This window comes from Eretmochelys imbricata, chromosome 6 (genome assembly GCF_965152235.1).
Source record: "Eretmochelys imbricata isolate rEreImb1 chromosome 6, rEreImb1.hap1, whole genome shotgun sequence".
Lineage (NCBI taxonomy): Eukaryota > Metazoa > Chordata > Testudines > Cheloniidae > Eretmochelys > Eretmochelys imbricata.
The window spans coordinates 7,129,217-7,147,901 of NC_135577.1; the positions used below are offsets into that span (position 1 = coordinate 7,129,217).

An 18,685-nucleotide genomic window follows, 5' to 3' on the forward strand; every position below is an offset into this window, starting at 1 on the left:
TTGTCCCGACAACTCAGCCACTCTGTTTCCCACCACCTTCAACCCACTAAGTCCCCGGTCCCAGCCTGTGAGCCATGTCACCCCTTTTCCCACCATCCCAGACGCTTCTACCACCTCCTTACCCAGTCCCACTTTTGCCTCCAGTGCCCTTGATTCCTGAACCCATCCTGCCAAGCCTGTCACATCAGGGTTTTGTCCCACTATCCCAGGTCCTGCCACTGTTACACCCTGGTCCTGTCCTGCCAACCCTATCATATTCCTGTAATCTGTGTCCTTCAAGCCTGATACCCTGGGTACTGTCACTAAGTCCACTAACCAATCACCCCGTCCTGTCACTGCATATCCCTCTACCTCCAACCCCAGTACCTTCTGACCCCATCCAGCCAACCCCAGTACTCTGGATCTCTGTATCATTAAACCTGCCAAACCCATCATCCTATACCCCCCCAATCCCATTACCTCACAACTCTGTCTTGCCAAGCCTGACACCCCAACGTCCACCATCTCCCTCTTCCCAAGACCCCACGCTGCCGACTCCCTTTTGTCAACCACCTCTGTCCTGCCTGGAGACCGTCCTGCCTCTGCTGTCACTACCAATCTTGGCACACTGTCCCCCAGCAACCCCTGACCCAAACTGACAAACTCCCATTCCCCCTGATCCAGCCCCACCAGCCCTGGTGCCCCTGGCCCCACAAACTCCATGACTGCCTGTTGTGCCAACACCGATGTCCCCTGCCCCACTAAACCCATGGCTGCCTGCTGGGCCAACTCCTGATCCTGTCCCATCAACCCTGATGCTCCCTGCCCCACTGACCCCGCAACCACCTGTTACACAAGCGCTGATGCCCCCCGACCCCGCTCAGACACCCTCAGATCTGCAGCCCACTGAGACATACCCACTAGCTGTGCTGCTCCTGACTCCATAGCCACTGACCCACTTCAACCCAACCCCACTTGCCCTTTGACTTCTAACCCCTGCCCTCCCTCAGCCCCTATCCCTATTCCCCCTTGATCCCATCAGCCCCAGCCCAGCCCCCTCTTGCCCCTTGATCCCCAGTGCCTAACTAGGCAATTGCTTAGCCCAGGGTTGTGAGTTCAATCCTTGAGGGGGCCATTTAGGGATCTGGGGCGAAAATTGGGGATTGGCCCTGCTCTGAGCAGGGGGCTGGACTAGGTGACCTCCCAAGGTCCCTTCCCACCCTGAGATTCTAGGATTCTATGAACCCACCACCCTTTGACCCCCACCCCTAACCCACCACGCCTTGCCCTCTGACCCTTTAACCTCTGATCCCTACAGCCCACGCCAACACCCTTTTGACCCTTGACCCCTGCACACCCCAACCCACCACCCTTTTGCCCTTTGACCCCATCCCCGTTGCCCCGGACGCCCCAGAGCGAGGCTCCCCCCGCCAGGGAAGGCGGCGGTTAGTGCCGCGCGGGGAGGGGGAGCGGCCGTTGGCGGCGCACGCGCTCCCTCCTCCCTCGCGCCCCCTCCCTCCCCAAGCGCGTCTCGCGCCCCTATGGGTAGGGGCGGGGGGGGAGCGCGGAGCCCCGGCCGGGCCGCCATCTTACCTGGGTGGGAGGGGGGAGGAGGGAGGGAGGCGCCTCCTGCTCCGCCTCCTCCTGCCGCCGCCTCAGCCCCAGCGCCGCCGCCGGGCAAGATCCGCCGCCATCCGCAGCCCCCCGGCCGCAGCCACCCCGCCCCTCCCCGCGCTCGGGCCCCGCCGGCCCCGATCAGCCCCGCGCTGGCCCCTCCCACCCGAATGCCGACCCCGAACCAGGCCCCGCCGAGCCGAGCCGAGCCGCCGCGGCAAAATGGCGGACGCCACCACCTCCACCACCAGGGCCGCCCCCCCCGCGCCCGCTTCGCCGCCCGGCAACTCTCGCGAGAGGTGAAAGGGAGACACAGTCAGAGGCGCGAGGGATGACGGGAAGTGGAGTTCGAGCGGGGCAACGGGGACAGAACGGGACCAATGCGGCCGCGAAGTCTCGCGAGAGGAGGAAACCGGGGAGCGCGGGAAGTGAAGTCTCGACTCCCGGCGAGGAAAGAAAGAGCTCTGAGCTCACGGGATTGTGGGAAATGGAGTCCAGCCCGGAGATAGGGCGCAGGGGATGACGGGAAAAGTAGTTCCATGGAGGGGCGGCAGAGGCGGGCGTTTGGAAATATTATTCCATAGAGCCCGGACAGAAGGGGAGGCGAAGAAACGTAGTTCCGTGGGAGCGGGCGTCGGGCGGTGACACAGGAAGATGCTGAGAAATGCAGTTCTCCAGCCGAGTGCCGAGGAGGCTGCTGGGAAATGTAGTTCCATGGAAGGATATCAAGGATTTTCCCCACCAATTTTTGAGGGGGTATTTCCCTTGAGCTCTTCAGGGAGAACACTGGAGCCGAACCACGATGGATTGTCACTATCTACTGTCTGGGGAAACTTAACAGAACCTTGTGATAATTTTTCTCTGCAAAATTTTCTGCCAATGCCCCTTTTACTGGTGCTCGTGTGTGGATGTGATCAGCGTCTTCACCTAGATGGAGCCATGGATGGGCTTTATGGAGAGAGAGCGCGAGTGGCCGAGCCTGTGCTATCGCTTGCTAAACTCTTGGGGCCACGAATTAGCCCCCATCAGATGATCTAGCTGGAATCCCCCAGGGCTAGTAACCTCCCCCAATGCTTCCTGCATCCAGCCCCACACCTCCCTGGCTGATCTAGAGCAGAGTTGAGAAAAAGACATCTTGTCTTTATTTAAACACTCCACCTGAGGAAGAATCCACCCTGTTTCTGCATAAACAATCCCAGTAGCTAATGAGTAAGGGGAGTGTAGGTCTGAGTGTATGGAGACAGATACATGGGGTGTGTGGGAGGATGGACAGAGGGGTCCATATGGGGATGAATGGATGGAAAGATGTGCATATGGAGGGACGGATATAGATGAGCATGTATGGGAAGGGATGGATACAGACAGCCAGTATATGGGGATGGATGGACTGGATGTATTCAGAAGGACAGATAGGTGGGTGTGGATGGAGCAGTGTGGATGTGGAGGGAGGCAGTGATAGAGGAGTGTGGATAAGGATAGATGGGGGATGTGGAAGAGGAGGGATATGTGCAGGGAGGAAGGGGCATGCATGGGCATAGGTGGAGAGAGAAGGATGTATGTAGACAGAAAAGTAGCTTTTCAAATCCCATTTCAAGGTAATAGGATGCTATCAAATCATACATTGCAAACAAATCCATTCCCTCTGCTGTCTCACTATTGCCCCCTGGGGACAGCAGTCAGATGCACTTGAACCATCCAGCAACTTTTCCACGAACATCCTGCTTCCCTCTGAATTAACAGAGCAGGATCCATTAGGGCTCATCTTCCCCCTAGTCCTTGAGATCTGGGTTCTTTTTTGTTCCCATTTTGTTCAGTATGAATAACACCCCCTTCACTCCCTTATTGCTCTTGGCTCTATCTGCTGCGGGAAATGGGTCAGCATATCACTGCACAACAGGAGGCATCCCTACCCCTAGCCTCAGGTTCTGTTGGGTCACAATGTCCCCCGCACTGCGAATGATAATTATCCATTCTCGGGAGTGCTGTAGCACCGCGATAGTGCAGGCCCATTCTAAACTCTTGGGGCCAGGAATAAGCTCCTGGGCTGTAGAGTGCCCCATCCTGACTGCAATAGATAATTGTTAGTAATCCTCTGTAACATGGAGCATTTTTTCCATTTGCTGAACCCTTAAGGCTCCCAGTGCCCCATGTTCTAATCAATATATGCTATTCCCCTCCTACAGCTGGGGATAGAACCCAAGAGTCTTAGTTCCCAGCCCTCCCACCAACCCTATTTCATTCCTTCTGTATAGAGAACCTCACTTAAACATGATTGGCTCTGGGTTGGAGCATCATGCCCAACATGGAGGAAGCTCAGGGTCAGGGCTGTGTCAGCAGCTGGTAGTTGGGAGAGGAGCCCCTCATTTTAGAAATACCCAGACCTCTCTGCTGTCACCATTTCCCCAGCAATAAAGCACCTCCTACTGGCCTGGTCAGTGCTGCAGGCTTCCATAGCTGCTCCTCTACTCTGCTTGCTGTAGCAGGCTCTTGGGGAGAGAGAAAGAGCACCCACGTGCCAAGTGCCCCTGCAATGCACTGGCACGGCCCTGCCAAAATGCAACTGCCACGGGAGTGAAGCACAGAGAAAATCTAGGGCAGGTGCCAGTGGATCTTACCTGCAAAGGATGGGGCAGGGAATCAGGGGGCTTCGGTCCCCTTGTAGTTTTGTACTAGTGGAACACGAGGGATGGGGAGCATGGTCTTGGGTGGAGAATGCTCTGGAAGCCTCTCCCTGGCATACCAGCAATCATGCAGACCCCTCTCCGACTCAGATCAGGGCTGCTGTTGCATCCGGGGCAGTGTGGACCCCTCCCTAACTGGGGCTGGGGCTGCAATCTACCAGGGGCCGCGCGGCCCTTTCCCCACATAGGTTTGAGGCCATGTCACACCAGGGGCTGCACGGACCCCTCCCTGCACAAGATTGGGGCTACACGGATCTATCCCTGCACAGGATTGGGGCCGCATCACACCAGGGGCTGCACGGATCTGTCACACACAGGTTCATGGCCGTGTCATGCTGGGGGCTACATGGACCTCACCCTGCATGGGATTGGGGTTGCCAGCACCCCAGGCTCTGCCCAGATCCCTCCCCAAATGGATCAGGGCTCCCATTGTGGAGGGTGCTGCCCAGACTGCAACTGAGACTGGGGCCCCCATTGTGCTGGGTGTCGCAGAGAGAGAGAATATGAGTCCTTGCCCCAAGAAGCTCACAATCTAAATCGACAAAGGGAAGAACAATTCTCCCTGTTTTACAGATACAGCCCAGAGAGATTTAAGGACGTGCCCAGGGTCACCCACAGCCTGCAATGGAGCCAGGAATGGAACCCAGGTGTCCTGGGTTGGGGCCTGAACCCCAGGATCAGCCCGCATATGGCCTCCCTCATTTTACTGCATCAAGGCACCAGCTGCCCACTCCTCCCCAGAGACTCCCAGCCCTGGGCCTGAATATTTAATCACTGGCATGTTCAGATCCTGCTGCCATGGATTATAACTCGGATCCCCCACCCGTCCCCAGGTAGAAGAAATCACAAAGAGTAATCCATCCAGAAGCACCAATCTGGGGTTTAATTAAACGGGGGGGTAGAGGAAGGGGAGGAACCGGCAGTGTCCAATGCAAGGGGTGGGGGTCTCCACTACCCTTCCCCTGCAGCCGTGTTATCCCTTTCCGATCAGGTCCAGTTGGGAGAGGGAGGGGAGCGTCACAACGTCGATACAGAAATAGAAAAAAGCGCGGTACATTAAAAATGAGGGGAGAGAAGAGGGGCGGGGGGGATCCTTTAAAATCACCACCTCAAACCTGGTATAAATGTATAAAACCCAGCTCACCTGAGGGTAGCAGGGACCTATTTACACTAGGCTGGGGGGCCCAGCTCCACTCCTGCCCCCTCCCCCCAGTCCACAGGGGAGCAAAGCAAGACACCCCCCCAAAATCCCCACTTACGGGGAGATTTGGGGAACCTGAAGCCCGACTCCTGCCCTGAAACCCCATGAGCTTGGGGAGATCGCCCTTTAACCCACACCTCTAACCCCCACCCGCCCTGGGATGATCCCAACAACCCAGATCTAAACCCCACCAGTCCAGTAGAGAACACCCCGACAGCTGGTCTTCCTCCCCCAAGCCCTCTCTATGGGACAACGTGGGGCACGCAATGCCAACCCTCCTTCGCCTGGACCCAGCCAGGCCAGGGGGAGATGGGGAGGCACAGCCACACCCTGAACCCCACTGTCCTGCCTCCCATCCCTTCTGACCGTGTGTAGCAGCCGGGAGGGGGGCAGTTTCCTCAGCGCTCTCACCCTTGATCCTGGCCAGTCCAAGGGATGGGGGCAGGGATCCTGCACTTGATGCCACGTTGGGGGGAGTGGATACCAGTGCTGATGCTAGGTGGGAGGGATGCTGACTGGCCTGGCGTGGGGAGGACATGCTGCCCCTGATGCTGGGGTGGGCAGGGGAGAATTCTGCCCCTAATGGCGGGGGGGGGGTGGGATCCTAGCCAGCCCAGTGTGGGGAGGTTATGCCATCTCTGATGCCAGGGCCTGGGACCCACAGGCATCATTATCTGGAGTCCCGGTCCTTGTAGGCGGTGGTGAGCTCACGGAGGTCCGGGGCACGGCGGGGGGAGCTGGGCCGGGCGCCGGGCACGGCAGGGATGAGGGGCGGAGGGGCGCCAAGCAACCCCTCTGGGGGTGGGGCCTTGGCCAGCAGCGTGGCATGCCGGGGGTAGGCCAGCAGCCCCGGGGGGTGCGGGCCCAGCCCATAGAGCCGTGCGCGCTCGTAGTCCTCGGGCAGCTCACGCTCTAGATAGCGGGGCAGGGCGTAGGGCTCCCGCCAGGCCTCCAGGGCAGCATAGGGGGCACCGGGGGCCGGCCCAGCCACCAGATACGGGGAGCCCTGCGGCCGCTCGAAGACAGCCAGCGCCCCCAGCGGGTGGGAGACATGCAGAGCCCCGGGGAAGGGCCCGCCCGCCCGTAGTGCCCCCTCTAGGGCACCCAGCTCCGGCTCCTCCTTCACCTTCACCTCCTTCTTGAGGGCAGGGTCAGGGTAGGGTGAGCGTGAAGCCCGGCCCCCCACTGGGCTGCCATAACGCTGCTCCCGGCCTGGCTCACTGTGTGCCCGCATGGGGCCGTCTTCCAGCCCCAGGGATGCAGGGTGCTTAGTGGGGAGGGGCACTGGCGAAGCACGAGGGGGCGGCCTGGAGAAAAGGGTGTCCCTGGAACAGAGCTGGGGGTTAGTGCCACGAACTGGGCTGAGGCCAACACAATCTCCAACTCGTCCCCCTCCTCCTCAGTCCCTGATCCCCCCACATTCCTCAGCCATCCCATCCCCCTCCTCAATCCCTAGCCGTTCCATCTCCTTCCTCCCCCACACCAGCCCCGATCCCCTCCCAATCTCCGGCCAGCCCGTCCCCCCCTTCCCCAGAATCAGTCCCCGCTCCAGCACCTGGACCTCATTGACCGATCCCACCCTGACCCCCCAACAATCCTCAGCCAGCCCTGCAACCCTCATCCCCGGCCCTCTTACATTGACCCCTACCCACCCAGCTGGCCTGCCCCCACCTCATACCTGTCCTTCTCGTCCTTTATGGCAGGCACCTCCCGCTTGTCCGGCTCCTTCTCGTGCTGGGCCGGTCCACGCTCAGCTGCATCACCAGCACCCCCTTTGGGCCAGGCGGGGGCAGTGGGGAAGGAGGGGGGCGTGCGGTGCAGCCGGTTCCATGGGTCGTGGGGGCTGCCGTAGGCCTGAGCCCCAGGGCTGTCCTTCTGCCCGAACATGGAGCTGGAGTCTGGGATGGGAACACAGAGACCAGAACATGAGTCTGGGAAGGACCTAACTCCGCCGCTCCCAAAGTGGGCTCCATCCCCAGGGCTCTCCCTACGTAGGCTCCACCTCTGCCAAGGGAGGCCCCACCCCCATGTCCCTTCCCTATCCAGGCCCTGCCTTATTCCATGGGGGATTAGCTTACAGAGGTTCTGAGAATAGGTCCCGCCCCTCAGGTGCAGGCTCCGCCCCTCTTCCCCCCAGAAATACCTGGGGCTCGCCTGCCCGCTCCAGCACGGGCCCTGCCCCAGGGTTGTTCCTGGGCAATTACTGTCCCTCTTGGGCACAGTGCCGCCCCGAACCCTTCCCCAGGGCTCACTGAGGCCCCACCTCCTCTCACATGGGGGTCTCACTCCCGAGAGCTCACCCGGCTCCACAACTTTTCCCTCACCGGCTCCGCCCCCAGCCTCTCACCACGCAGGTCCTGCTCCCTCCCAGGTGGGCTTCGGCCCTGAGGGGTCGCCCCACATGGGGCACAGAACAGTCCTCCCTCCTTCCCAGCACTGGAGTCCGCCCTCATGCTTGTGGCCCCGCCCCCTCTACTCACTGAAGGCGGGGTTCCCCAGGCCCCCGAAGGCCCCGTTGGAGAGCGCCCCCAGCGCGGCGAAGCTGGTGGGGCGGCTGAAAGGATCTGAAAAGCAAGGAGGAGGAAAGGGAGGGGTGAATGGGCGCAGCAATGCCCCTCGGGGCCCTCATGCCCCACCCCCGGCGTGGGCAGCACAGCCCACGTGCCTCATGTGCAGCCCCTGACTCCATGCCTAGTCCTGGTGCCCTGTACCCCGCCCCCAGCTCTTACCAAGGTGCGTGCTGGGGCCCAGGAAAGAGCTGTGTGGCGCGCTGGGGGGCCCAAAGGAGGCACCAGAGCTTGGATGGACAGCGCCTGTGGAGGACAGAAAGAGCATTAGATTGGTTGAGAGGAGTTCATCCCTACTGGGCCCACAGCCCTTGTCTAGATCATCTCCCTCCCTCCCGCCCCCAGCCTGAGCCCCAACCCCCCACAGCCCCTGGGTCGCCTGTCTCTTCCCTCCCACAATCGGCTCCAATGCCCCCACGTCCCCTACCAGCCCAGTATCCCCTCCCCCAGATAGGCCTCCAACTCCCATGGCACTCTTATGCCCAGTTTTCCCAATAACCTGGGTACCCAGGGCTGGGAGGGGGGCAGTGGCTGCAGGATCTTGGAGCCTGGAAGGCGCTGACCTGCGGGGGTAAAGAGCGTGGCGGGGCGCGTGAGCTCCTGGCCATGAGCCAGACTTCCAAAGGTCCCTGTGCCAGGAAGGCAGGTGATCAGGTCATTCCGGAAATCCAGCTTGTGGGGATCACCCTGCATCAGCTGGGGAGAGGGGAGAAAGGAGGTCAGCAAAGGGGGGGACCTAACTGCATCTCACAGGGCCCATCTAGCCCACCCCCACCCAGGCAGGGTCGCCCCCAAGGTTACTCCCCAGGGCTCCATATGGCATCAGTCCCCGGGCTCACGTTCCTCGGTGCTACGGAACGGGCCCTCCTGGAGTTCTGGGAACCATGGGCCAGAGCTGACAGTCTGGGAGCACGTGTAATTCTGGGGAAAGTTAATGGCAGAAAGGTGAGGGAGGGGTCATCGGATTCGTAAAAAAAAAAAAAAATCTACAGAATCCTCATTTCACGGGTGTCACCCTCTGCGATGGGCTCACAGTCCCCTCAGCTCTCGGTCCTCTGGTTGGTGGAAGTTTTGATAATACGTCAGCAGCAATGGGTCAAGTGGGGTATCATTCAAAAGCCCTTTCTCCCCCCACACAACGGGTCAGACCTAGAACAATTATTTAGTCTTGAGTTATTGAAAAATATTGATAAACCCAAGGGGTTTTTTAATTCTACTTTAACCCAGGGATGTGAAACATGCAGCCCCCCACAAGTGAAACTGGGGCCCTCGCCTGACAATGCCATGGTAGCAGTTAATGCTCAGACCAGAAGACCGGATTCGTTTTTCTAAGGTTACGAGAGAGGGAAGGAGAGCTTCCCATTGATTTGGCGTCATCAGCAAAAGAGAAGCAGTTCAGTGGTGTCGATCATCGTTGTTATCAGCCTGGATTATTACACGAAAAGAGGTGTAATGGGGCGCTGGTTAAGACATCCAGTCACAAGTCACTGGGCTCCATCCACAAACTGCAAGCACCAGGCAAGCCTGGAGCAGCACCAGCAGGGGCGCTGATCATGGTGCTGCAGGTGCTGGCTGGTAGGAAAGGCAGGGGGACAGGCTATGTGGCTGGGTCCCGGCGATCTCCGTGCAGCTGCTGGAGGTAGAAGACCGGCTTTACCAAGTGCCTGGAGGGCAAGGGGTTCCACATGGGGAGGGGGTGCAGAAGGGGAGTGCAAGGCTTAGGGGAGAAGGGGCACAGGAATCCACTTTGGCCTTCCAGAGGCGACATGTCGGGGGGCATGCGGGGTTACGTGGACCCCCAGATTTCTTGGGACACCTCGGGGTGGGATGCCCTGCAGCAAAGAGACAGTGCTGCCCTTGGCATCTGCACTCTCCATGTGTCCCTGCAGCCCAGGGAGGAAGGAAGCAGCAGGACAGCTTGCTGAGATGGTCACAAGCCCCCCACCCCCTGCCAAAAAAACCCCTTTCAACTGTAGTTCCCCACTACCCACAGTTATATGTCGCCTGCCCTCTCCCCTGCCCACTTCTACAAAGGTTCTGGTGCCCTTGACGGAGTAAACCTGGACCATCACAGACAGGGGTTTGTCCAACCCGTTTTGAAACCTCCAGTGGCAGCGATTCCACAACCTCCCTCAGAAGTCCGGTCCAGAGCTTCACGACCCTTAGCGTTAGAAAGTTTTTCCTAATATCTAACCTACATCACCCTGGCTGCAGTTTAAGCCCATTGCTTCTTGTCCTAGCTCCAGTGGACACGGAGAACAACTGATCAAGCCCCTACCCTACTCGAAGATGGTTAGCAAGTCTTCTCTCAGTTGACTTTTTGCTCAAGAATAACATGACCAGTTTTTTTAACCTTTCCTCCTAGGTCAGGTGTTTTAAAACTTTTTAATCATTTTTGTTGTTCTCCTCTGGACTCTCTCCAATTTGTCCACATCTTTCCTAAAGCGCAGCACTCAGAATTAGACACAGTGCTCCAGCTAAGGCCTCACCAGGGCAGAGTAGTGGGGGATAATTACCTCCCTTGTCTTAGATATGACACTCCTGTTAATACACCCCAGAACAATATTAGCCTTCTCCACAGCTACATCACCTTCTTGACTCATTCAATTTGTAACACACTTTAACCCCCAGATCCTTTTCAGCAGTGCAGCCACCCAGTTATTCCCCACATTGGGCCTTTGATTTTTCCTTCCTAAGTGAAGTATCTTGCACTCATCTTTATTAAATTTCATCTTGTTGAATTCAGACAAATTCTCTAATTTGTCAATGTTGTTTTGAATTCTAATCTTGTCCTCCAAAGAGCTTGCAACCCCTCCCAGCTTGGTGACATCTGGAAAATGTATAAGCATAGTCTCCACTCCATTATCCAAGTCATTAATGAAAATATTGAATAGTATCAGACCCAAGAATGACTCCTGTGGGACACCGCTAAATACACCCTCCCAGTTTGCCAGCAAACCACTGATAACTACTCTTTGACTACAATCTTTCCACCTCATGGTAATTTCATCTAGACCACATTACCCTAGTTTGTGTATGAGAATGTCCGGTGGACAATATTAAAAGCCTTACTAAAAATCAAGATAGGTCACATCTTGAAGGAAATTAGTTTGGTTTGGCATTATTTGTTTTTGCGAACAGGGAGTTTTGAGAGGGAGTTCTCCAGGGGAAGGAGGAGCAAATATGGGACCCTTGGGGTAAGTGGCTGTCTGTAGTGTGGGTTTGTGTTTGGGGGTTACTTGCTGTGTGCTGAGCTTGTGTTTGTTTGTTTGAAGGACCATGTGCTGTGCCAGCAGCTGGAAGCTGTGAGCTTCTAAACAAGGTTTGAAATCTAGAAGTCTCTGTTCATCGGCTGAGCCTCAGTCATAGAGCGGGGCTATCAAGAACACCAGGGCTTTGCGACCAGCGAGTTTCGAGAGGGAGTTTGGAAAGGGGAGGAGGTATACTTGCCATTCTTTAAAACCTTTAAACTAAACTTCTTGATTTAAACAAAAACCCTGTCATTAACCTAGGTAGCTGTAGGAGAGAATGCAGGCACTGTGTGTGAAAGAAAATGTAGAATTAAATTAAATAAAAATCTTAAATGAATCCACATGTTCCATAAAATCTCTATGGATAATAATTCCATGATCTAATAAGAATATAACAGTAGGGATCTATTATCGACCACCTGACCAGGACACTGATAGTGATGATGAAATGCTAAGGGAGATTAGCGAGGCTACCAAATAAAAACCTCAATAATAGTGCGGGATTTCAATTATCCCCATATTGACTGGGTACATGTCATCTCAGGACGAAATGCAGAGACAAAATTTCTCGATACTTTAAATGACTGCTTCTTGGAGCAGCTGATTCAGGAACCCACAAGGGGAGAGGCAACTCTTGATCTAATCCTGAGTGGAGTGCATGATCTGGTCCAAGAGGTAACTATAACAGGACCACTTGGAAACAGTGACCATAATATAACAACATTTAACATTCCTGTGGTGGGAAGAACACCTCCACAGCACAACACTGTGGCATTTAATTTCAGAAAGGGGAACTATGCAAAAATGAGGGAGTTAGTTAAACAGAAGTTAAAAGATACAGTGACTAGAGTGAAATCCCTGCAAGCTGCATGGACACTTTTCAAAGACACCATAATAGAGGCCCAATTTAAACGTATACCCCAAATTAAAAAACACAGTCAAAGAACTAAAAAAGAGCCACCGTGGCTTAACAACCATGTCAAAGAAGCAGTGAGAGATAAAAAGGCATCTTTTAAAAAGTGGAAGTCAAATCCTAGTGGGGTAAATAGAAAGGAGCATAAACACCGCCAAATTAAATGTAAAAATGTAATTAGAAAAGCCAAAAAGGAGTCTGAAGAACAGCTAGCCAAAAACTCAAAAGGTAATACAAAAATATTTTTTTTAAGTACATCAGAAGCAGGAAGCTCACTAAACCACCAGTGGGGCCCATGGACGATCGAGATACAAAAGGAGCACTTAAAAGAACATAAAGGCATCGCAGAGAAACTAAATGAATTCTTTGCTTCAGTCTTCACGGCTGAGGATGTTAGGGAGATTCTCAAACCTGAGCCGTTGTTTGTAGGTGTCAAATCTGAGGAATTGTCACAGATTGGAGTGTCACTAGAGGAGGTTTTGGAATTAATTGATAAACTGAACAGTAACAAGTCAGCAGGACCAGATGGCATTCACCCAAGAGTTCTGAAAGAACTCAAACGTGAAATTGCGGCACGATTAACCATAGTTTGTAACCTGTCCTTTAAATCAGCTTCTGTACCCAATGACTGGAAGATAGCTAATGTAATGCCAATATTTAAGAAGGGCTCTAGAGATGATCCTGAGAATTACAGACTGGTAAGTCTAACGTCAGTACCAGGCAAATTAGTTGAAACAAAAGTAAAGAATAAAATTATCATACACGTTGAAGAACATAAATTGTTGGGAAAAAAAGTCAACATGGTTTCTGTAAAGGGAGATCATGTCTTACTAATCTATTAGAGTTCTTTGAAGGGATCAACAAACATGTGGACAAGGGGGATCCAGTGGACATAGTGTACTTCGATTTCCAGTAAGCCTTTGACAAGGTCCCTCACCAAAGGCTCTTATGGAAATTAAGTTGTCATGGGATAAGAGGGAAGCTCCTTTCATGGACTGAGAACGGTTAAAAGACATGGAACAAAGGGTAGGAATAAATGGTAAATTTTCAGAATGGAGAGGGGTAACTAGTGGTGTTCCCCAAGGGTCAGTCCTAGGACCAATCCTATTCAACTTATTCATAAATGATCTGGAGAAAGGGGTAAACAGTGAGGTGGCAAAGTTTGCAGATGATACTAAACTGCTCAAGATAGTTAAGACCAAAGCAGACTGTGAAGAACTTCAAAAAGATCTCACAAAACTAAGTGTTTGGGCAATAAAATGGCAAATGAAATTTAAAGTGGATAAATGTAAAGTAATGCACATTGGAAAAAATAACCCCAACTTTACATACAATATAATGGGGGCTAATTTAGCTACAACTAATCAGGAAAAAGATCTTGGAGTCATCGTGGATAGTTCTCTGAAAACATCCACACAGTGTGCACAAGCAGTCAAAAAAGCAAATGGGATGTTAGGAATAATTAAAAAAAGGGATAGAGAGTAAGACGGAGAATATTTTATTGCCCTTATATAAATCCATGGGATGCCCACATCTTGAATACTGCGTACAGATGTGGTCCCCTCACCTCATAAAAGATATACTGGCATTAGAAAAGGTTCAGAAAAGGGCAACTAAAATGATTAGGGGTTTGGAACGGGTCCCATATGAGGAGAGATAAAAGAGGCTAGGACTTTTCAGCTTGGAAAAGAGGAGACTAAGGGAGGATATGATAGAGGTCTATAAAATCATGAGCGGTGTGGAGAAAGTGAATAAGGAAAAGTTATTTACTTGTTCCCTTCTATAAGAACTAGGGGCCATCAAATGAAATTAATGGGTAGCAGGTTTAAAACAAATAAAAGGAAGTTCTTCATGCAGCGCACTGTCAACCTGTGGAACTCCTTGCCTAAAGAAGCTGTGAAGGCTGGGACTATAACAGGGTTTAAAAGAGAACTGGATAAATTCGTGGAGGCTAAGTCCATTAATGGCTATTAGCCAGGATGGGTAAGGAATGGTGTCCCTAGCCTCTGTTTGTCAGAGGGTGGAGATGGATGGCAGGAGAGAGATCACTTGATCATTACCTGTTAGGTTCACTCCCTCTGGGGCATCTGGCATTGGCCACTGTCAATAGACAAGATACTGGGCTGGATGGACCTTTGGTCTGACCCAGTATGGCCATTCTTATGTTCTAAACCCATGCTGGCTAGTCCTTATAACCCTATTATCCTCCAGGTGCTTACAAACTGATTGTTTAATTATTTGTTCCAGTATCTTTCCAGGTATTGAAGTTAAGCTGATTGGTCTACAATTCTCCGGGTCCTCTTTGTTCCCCTTTTTAAAGATATGTACTGTGGCTGTCCTCCTCCATTCTTCTGGGAGATCACCCTTCCTCCAGGAATTCTCAGAGATAATTGCTAATGGTCTAAGATTGCTTCAACTAGTTCCTTAAGTACCCTACAATGACTTTCATCAGGCCCTGCCTACTTGAATACATCTAAAGTATCGAAATATTCTGCAACAGTTGCCTAGTTCCTTGCTGAAATAAGAGATGTATTTAGGGAGGAATTTAGAAAAGGAATTTGGGTTGTTAAAAGGTCGCCAGTTCCCTTCTGTGCACTTGATTCAGACAAAAAAATTGAACAAGAAAACAGAGCACTGAAAGGCACTGGGGGGATTGGTGGGCATAACAGCATCCAAATGTTCTTTTCTGGGTTTTCCTCACAATGACAGGACTCCATCCAATTTCGAACGAAACATTAAGCATGGCTGGGATGATTTCCCCAGAAGTAGCCAAGCACCATCTGGATTTGTTAGGTGTTGTTAAATGCCAAGAAGGGGGTAACTGTAAAGCTACATGATGAGCTTACTTGCACTGGCAATCCATTTACATATAACAGACTGGAGCTCAGGAATAACAGCCTTCAGGGATGATATAGCTAAAGGTTTCGGTCAAATGAATACTGTGGGCCACGACGTGCATAAAGACTTCAAAACCCAAACACTTATCCAAGACCGTGTCAATCTATAGGCTCCAATCAAGAACAGTAGGCTAAAGCTGTGCTCAAACGCAAGAAGGAAGTCAGCGTGAAAGGCTAACCAGACAGGTCATTGTCTGCTCATGTCCTGGCTGCGTCCAGATCGCAGCTTGATGTTGATCTACATAAGACTTTGGGAACGTACGAGTTCTTCATGGTACCACAATCTACATTTGAATGTGATAGAACAATGCATATGTACCAGACAAGAAGCAAACTAAAGCACATCTCATCTGGACTTCCTCAGCCAGCACCTACTGACAACATGACTGGTGCCTTACGCCGGCAGAGGCCATTCAGCATAGCAATCAGAGATGGTATGGCTGAGGTACAAGGTTCTGATAAACCAGACCCTAGTAACACCTGCCAAGGTTTGGCTGAACATTTCATTATGAAGCTACAGAGAAAATACTGGACCTATGATAAACTCCAGCTCATGTTTGACACGTATGCGGGGGAATCAATTAACAATATTACCAGAAAGGAGATACTGCCCCTGTCTGATACAAAATAATTGACTCCACAAACATCTCCACTTTCACAATGAAGAAGCTACAGTCTCGTACTTGCATGAAGGATGAGTTAACAGTGTACACTGCAGGGACAACGCTCCAACATGCAAAGAACTGATGGAAGAATATCATGGTTGTATGGTGTAATGAACCTGCTGCCTTGCACTGTTCAGTGGAGTTTCTTCATAGTTCCCATCAGGTGGCTGCGGCTAAAATTATCTTGCATGCCATCAAAGCCACAGAGAAAGAGGTGCTACTAATCTCCAGAGAGTTTTGCACAAGACACAGATGTTCCAGGTTCTGCTTTTGTGCCTGCTTCTTCTGGGGAACAGAATCGCTGTATATCCCTCAGAAAGGTGTTCCTATCACTCGGACCATTAAATGCTACCCACTAGCATGTTTCCATGCCCTTTCAAGATGTGACACTACTGGAAGGTTGACTGGGAAGACCAAATTATTTTACTGGAAGGCATTTAATTCACCTCTCTCCTTGTCCAAAGGTGCTCGAAACAGCTGTGACAGTCACCAATGAGGTTTTTAAACTAAGGGCTGGAGAAAAGCCAACAGGTGCAGAGGAGCACACGGTTTGGACAGAGACATCCCATGGGGAGGATCTATTAACTGGAATTCTCTATATTCTAGTAAAGAGTAGAGAATAGAAGTTGATAAAGTACAGGTAGGAACGCAAGAGAAACAGTCAAATGAAAAGTTTCAGAGTAGCAGCCGTGTTATTCTGTATCCGCAAAAAGAAAAGGAGTACTTGTGGCACCTTAGAGACTAACAAATTTATCTGAGCATAAGCTTTCGCGAGCTCATGAAAGCTTATGCTCAAATACATTTGTTAGTCTTTAAGGTGCCACAAGTACTCCTTTTCTTTTAAGTCAAATGAAAAGGAGTCCCGTTCAAGTACATCACATGAAGGCAGACAACTAAAAAGTGACACATTTTATAAGTACTTGTATATAAATGGTAGACGTCTAAATACTAACATGGGTGAATTTGAGTGCCCGGTATTAAATGAGGATATTGATATTATAGGCATCACAGAAACTTGGTGGAACAATGACAATGAATGGGACAAAAGTAATTCCAGTGTGCAAAATATATCAGAATGACAGAATAGGTCATGCTGGTAGAGGAGTGGCACTATATGTGAAAGAAAGCACAGAGTCAAATATAGTAAACATCTTAAATGAAATAAACTTTACTATAGAATCTCTATGGATAGAAATTCCATGCTGAGTAATAAAAGTATAGCAGTAGGGATAAACTCAGGGCCATCCCTAGCAATTCTGGGGCCCTTGGGGGACAGGAGGGGAACCACCCCCCAGCACTCAGAGGCATGGCTGGGGCCGGGTCACTGCACTTCCTGCCGCCGGTGAGTGCAGGCCCTGCCCTGCTGCGGAGCTCAGGGGAATGGGGGCGGAGCTGGGGCAGAGCAGGGGCTGGAGCAGCACGCAGCTGCGCAGGGCACCAGGAAATTTGGTGCCAAACTGGTGCCCTACGCAGCTGCATACTTTGCGTATGGGTAAGGACGGCCCTGGATATATTACCGACCAATGGACCAGAATGGTGACTGTAAAATGCTCGGGGAGATTAAAAAAGCTATTAAAATAGAAAAAAACCTCAATAATATGGGGGATTTTAACTATCCCTATATTGACTGGGTACATTCACCTCAGGATGGGATGAAGAAATAACACTTCTAGACACCATTAATGACTGCTTCTTGGAGCACATAGTCCTGGAACCCACAAGGGGAGAGACAATTCTTGATTTAGTCCTATGCGGAACACAGGATCTGGTCCAAGAAGCGACTATAACTGAACCACTCAGTAACAGTGACCATAACGTAATTAAATTTGACATCCAGGGGTGGGGTGGGAAGGAAGGAAGAAGAGGAATACCAAAGAAACCCACCACAGTGATATTTAGATTCAGAAAGGGGAACTACACAAAAATGAGGAAGCTAGTTAAACTGAAATTAAAAAGAACAGTCACAAGAATAAAATGCCTGCAAGCTGCAGGGAAACTTTTTAAAAACACAATAGAGGCTCAAATTAAATGTATACTCTAAATTAAAAAGAATAGTAAGAGGGCCCAAAAAATGCCACCGTGGTTAAACAGAGTAAAAGAAGTAGTTAGAAGCAAAAAGGCATACTTTAGAAGTTGGAGGTCAAATGAGGAAAATAAAAAGGAACATAAACTCTGGCAAATAAAGTGTAAAAATATAATTAGGCAGGCCAAAAAAGAATTTGAAGAGCAACTAGCAAAAGACACAAAAACTAACAGCCAAATATTTTTTAAGTATATCAGAAGCAGGAAGCCTGCTAAAAATGAGGCCACTGGAGGATCAAGGTGCTAAAGGAGCACACAAGGAAGACAAGGACATTGAGGAGAAGCTAAATTAACTCTTTGCATTGGTTTTCATTGCAGAAGATATGAGGGAGATCCACACACTTGAGCCATTCTTTTTAGGTGACAAATCTTAAGAACTATCCCAGATTAAGACGTCAATAGAGGAGGTTTGGGAACAAACTGATAAGTTACACAGTAATAAGTCACCAGGACCAGATGGTATTCATCCAAGAGTTCTGAAGGAACTCAAATATGAAATTGCAGAACTACTAACTGTAGTTTGTAACCTATCATTTAAATCAGTTTCTGTACCAGATGACTGGAGGATAGCTAATGTGACGCCAATTTTTAAAAAAGGCTCCCGAGCCAATGCTGGCAATTACAGGCTGGTAAGCTTAACTTCAATACTGGGCAAATTGTTTGAAACTACAGTAGAGAACAGAATTATCAATCACATAGATGAACATGATTTGTTGGGGAAGAGTCAACACGGCTTTTGTAAAGGGAAATCATGCCTCACCAATCTACTAAAATTCTTTGAGGGGGTCAACAAGCATGTGAACAAGGGTGATCCAGTGGATATAGTGTACTTAGA

The 18,685-nt window shown here is 51.3% G+C and overlaps 2 protein-coding genes across 8 annotated transcripts in view; both read right to left on the reverse strand.

Moving 5' to 3' along the window:
- SRCAP (Snf2 related CREBBP activator protein) overlaps positions 1–433 on the reverse strand; it is a 30,016-nt gene extending 29,583 nt beyond the window's left edge. For all 6 annotated transcript variants that reach the window (XM_077820611.1, XM_077820609.1, XM_077820613.1 and 3 more), the window contains exon 1: positions 123–433. In XM_077820611.1, the coding sequence (XP_077676737.1) occupies positions 123–432 (310 nt within the window). In that variant the 5' untranslated portion in view covers position 433. The remainder of the gene's footprint in view (positions 1–122) is intronic.
- Positions 434–5,136: 4,703 nt separating this feature from the next.
- The window catches only part of FBRS (fibrosin), a 31,963-nt gene continuing 18,414 nt past the window's right edge, over positions 5,137–18,685 (reverse strand). For both annotated transcript variants that reach the window (XM_077820625.1, XM_077820624.1), the window contains 5 exons: positions 8,606–8,738; positions 8,205–8,288; positions 7,956–8,039; positions 7,154–7,373; positions 5,137–6,800 (listed from right to left, as the gene is read on the reverse strand). In XM_077820625.1, the coding sequence (XP_077676751.1) occupies positions 6,146–6,800; positions 7,154–7,373; positions 7,956–8,039; positions 8,205–8,288; positions 8,606–8,738 (1,176 nt within the window). In that variant the 3' untranslated portion in view covers positions 5,137–6,145. The remainder of the gene's footprint in view (positions 6,801–7,153; positions 7,374–7,955; positions 8,040–8,204; positions 8,289–8,605; positions 8,739–18,685) is intronic.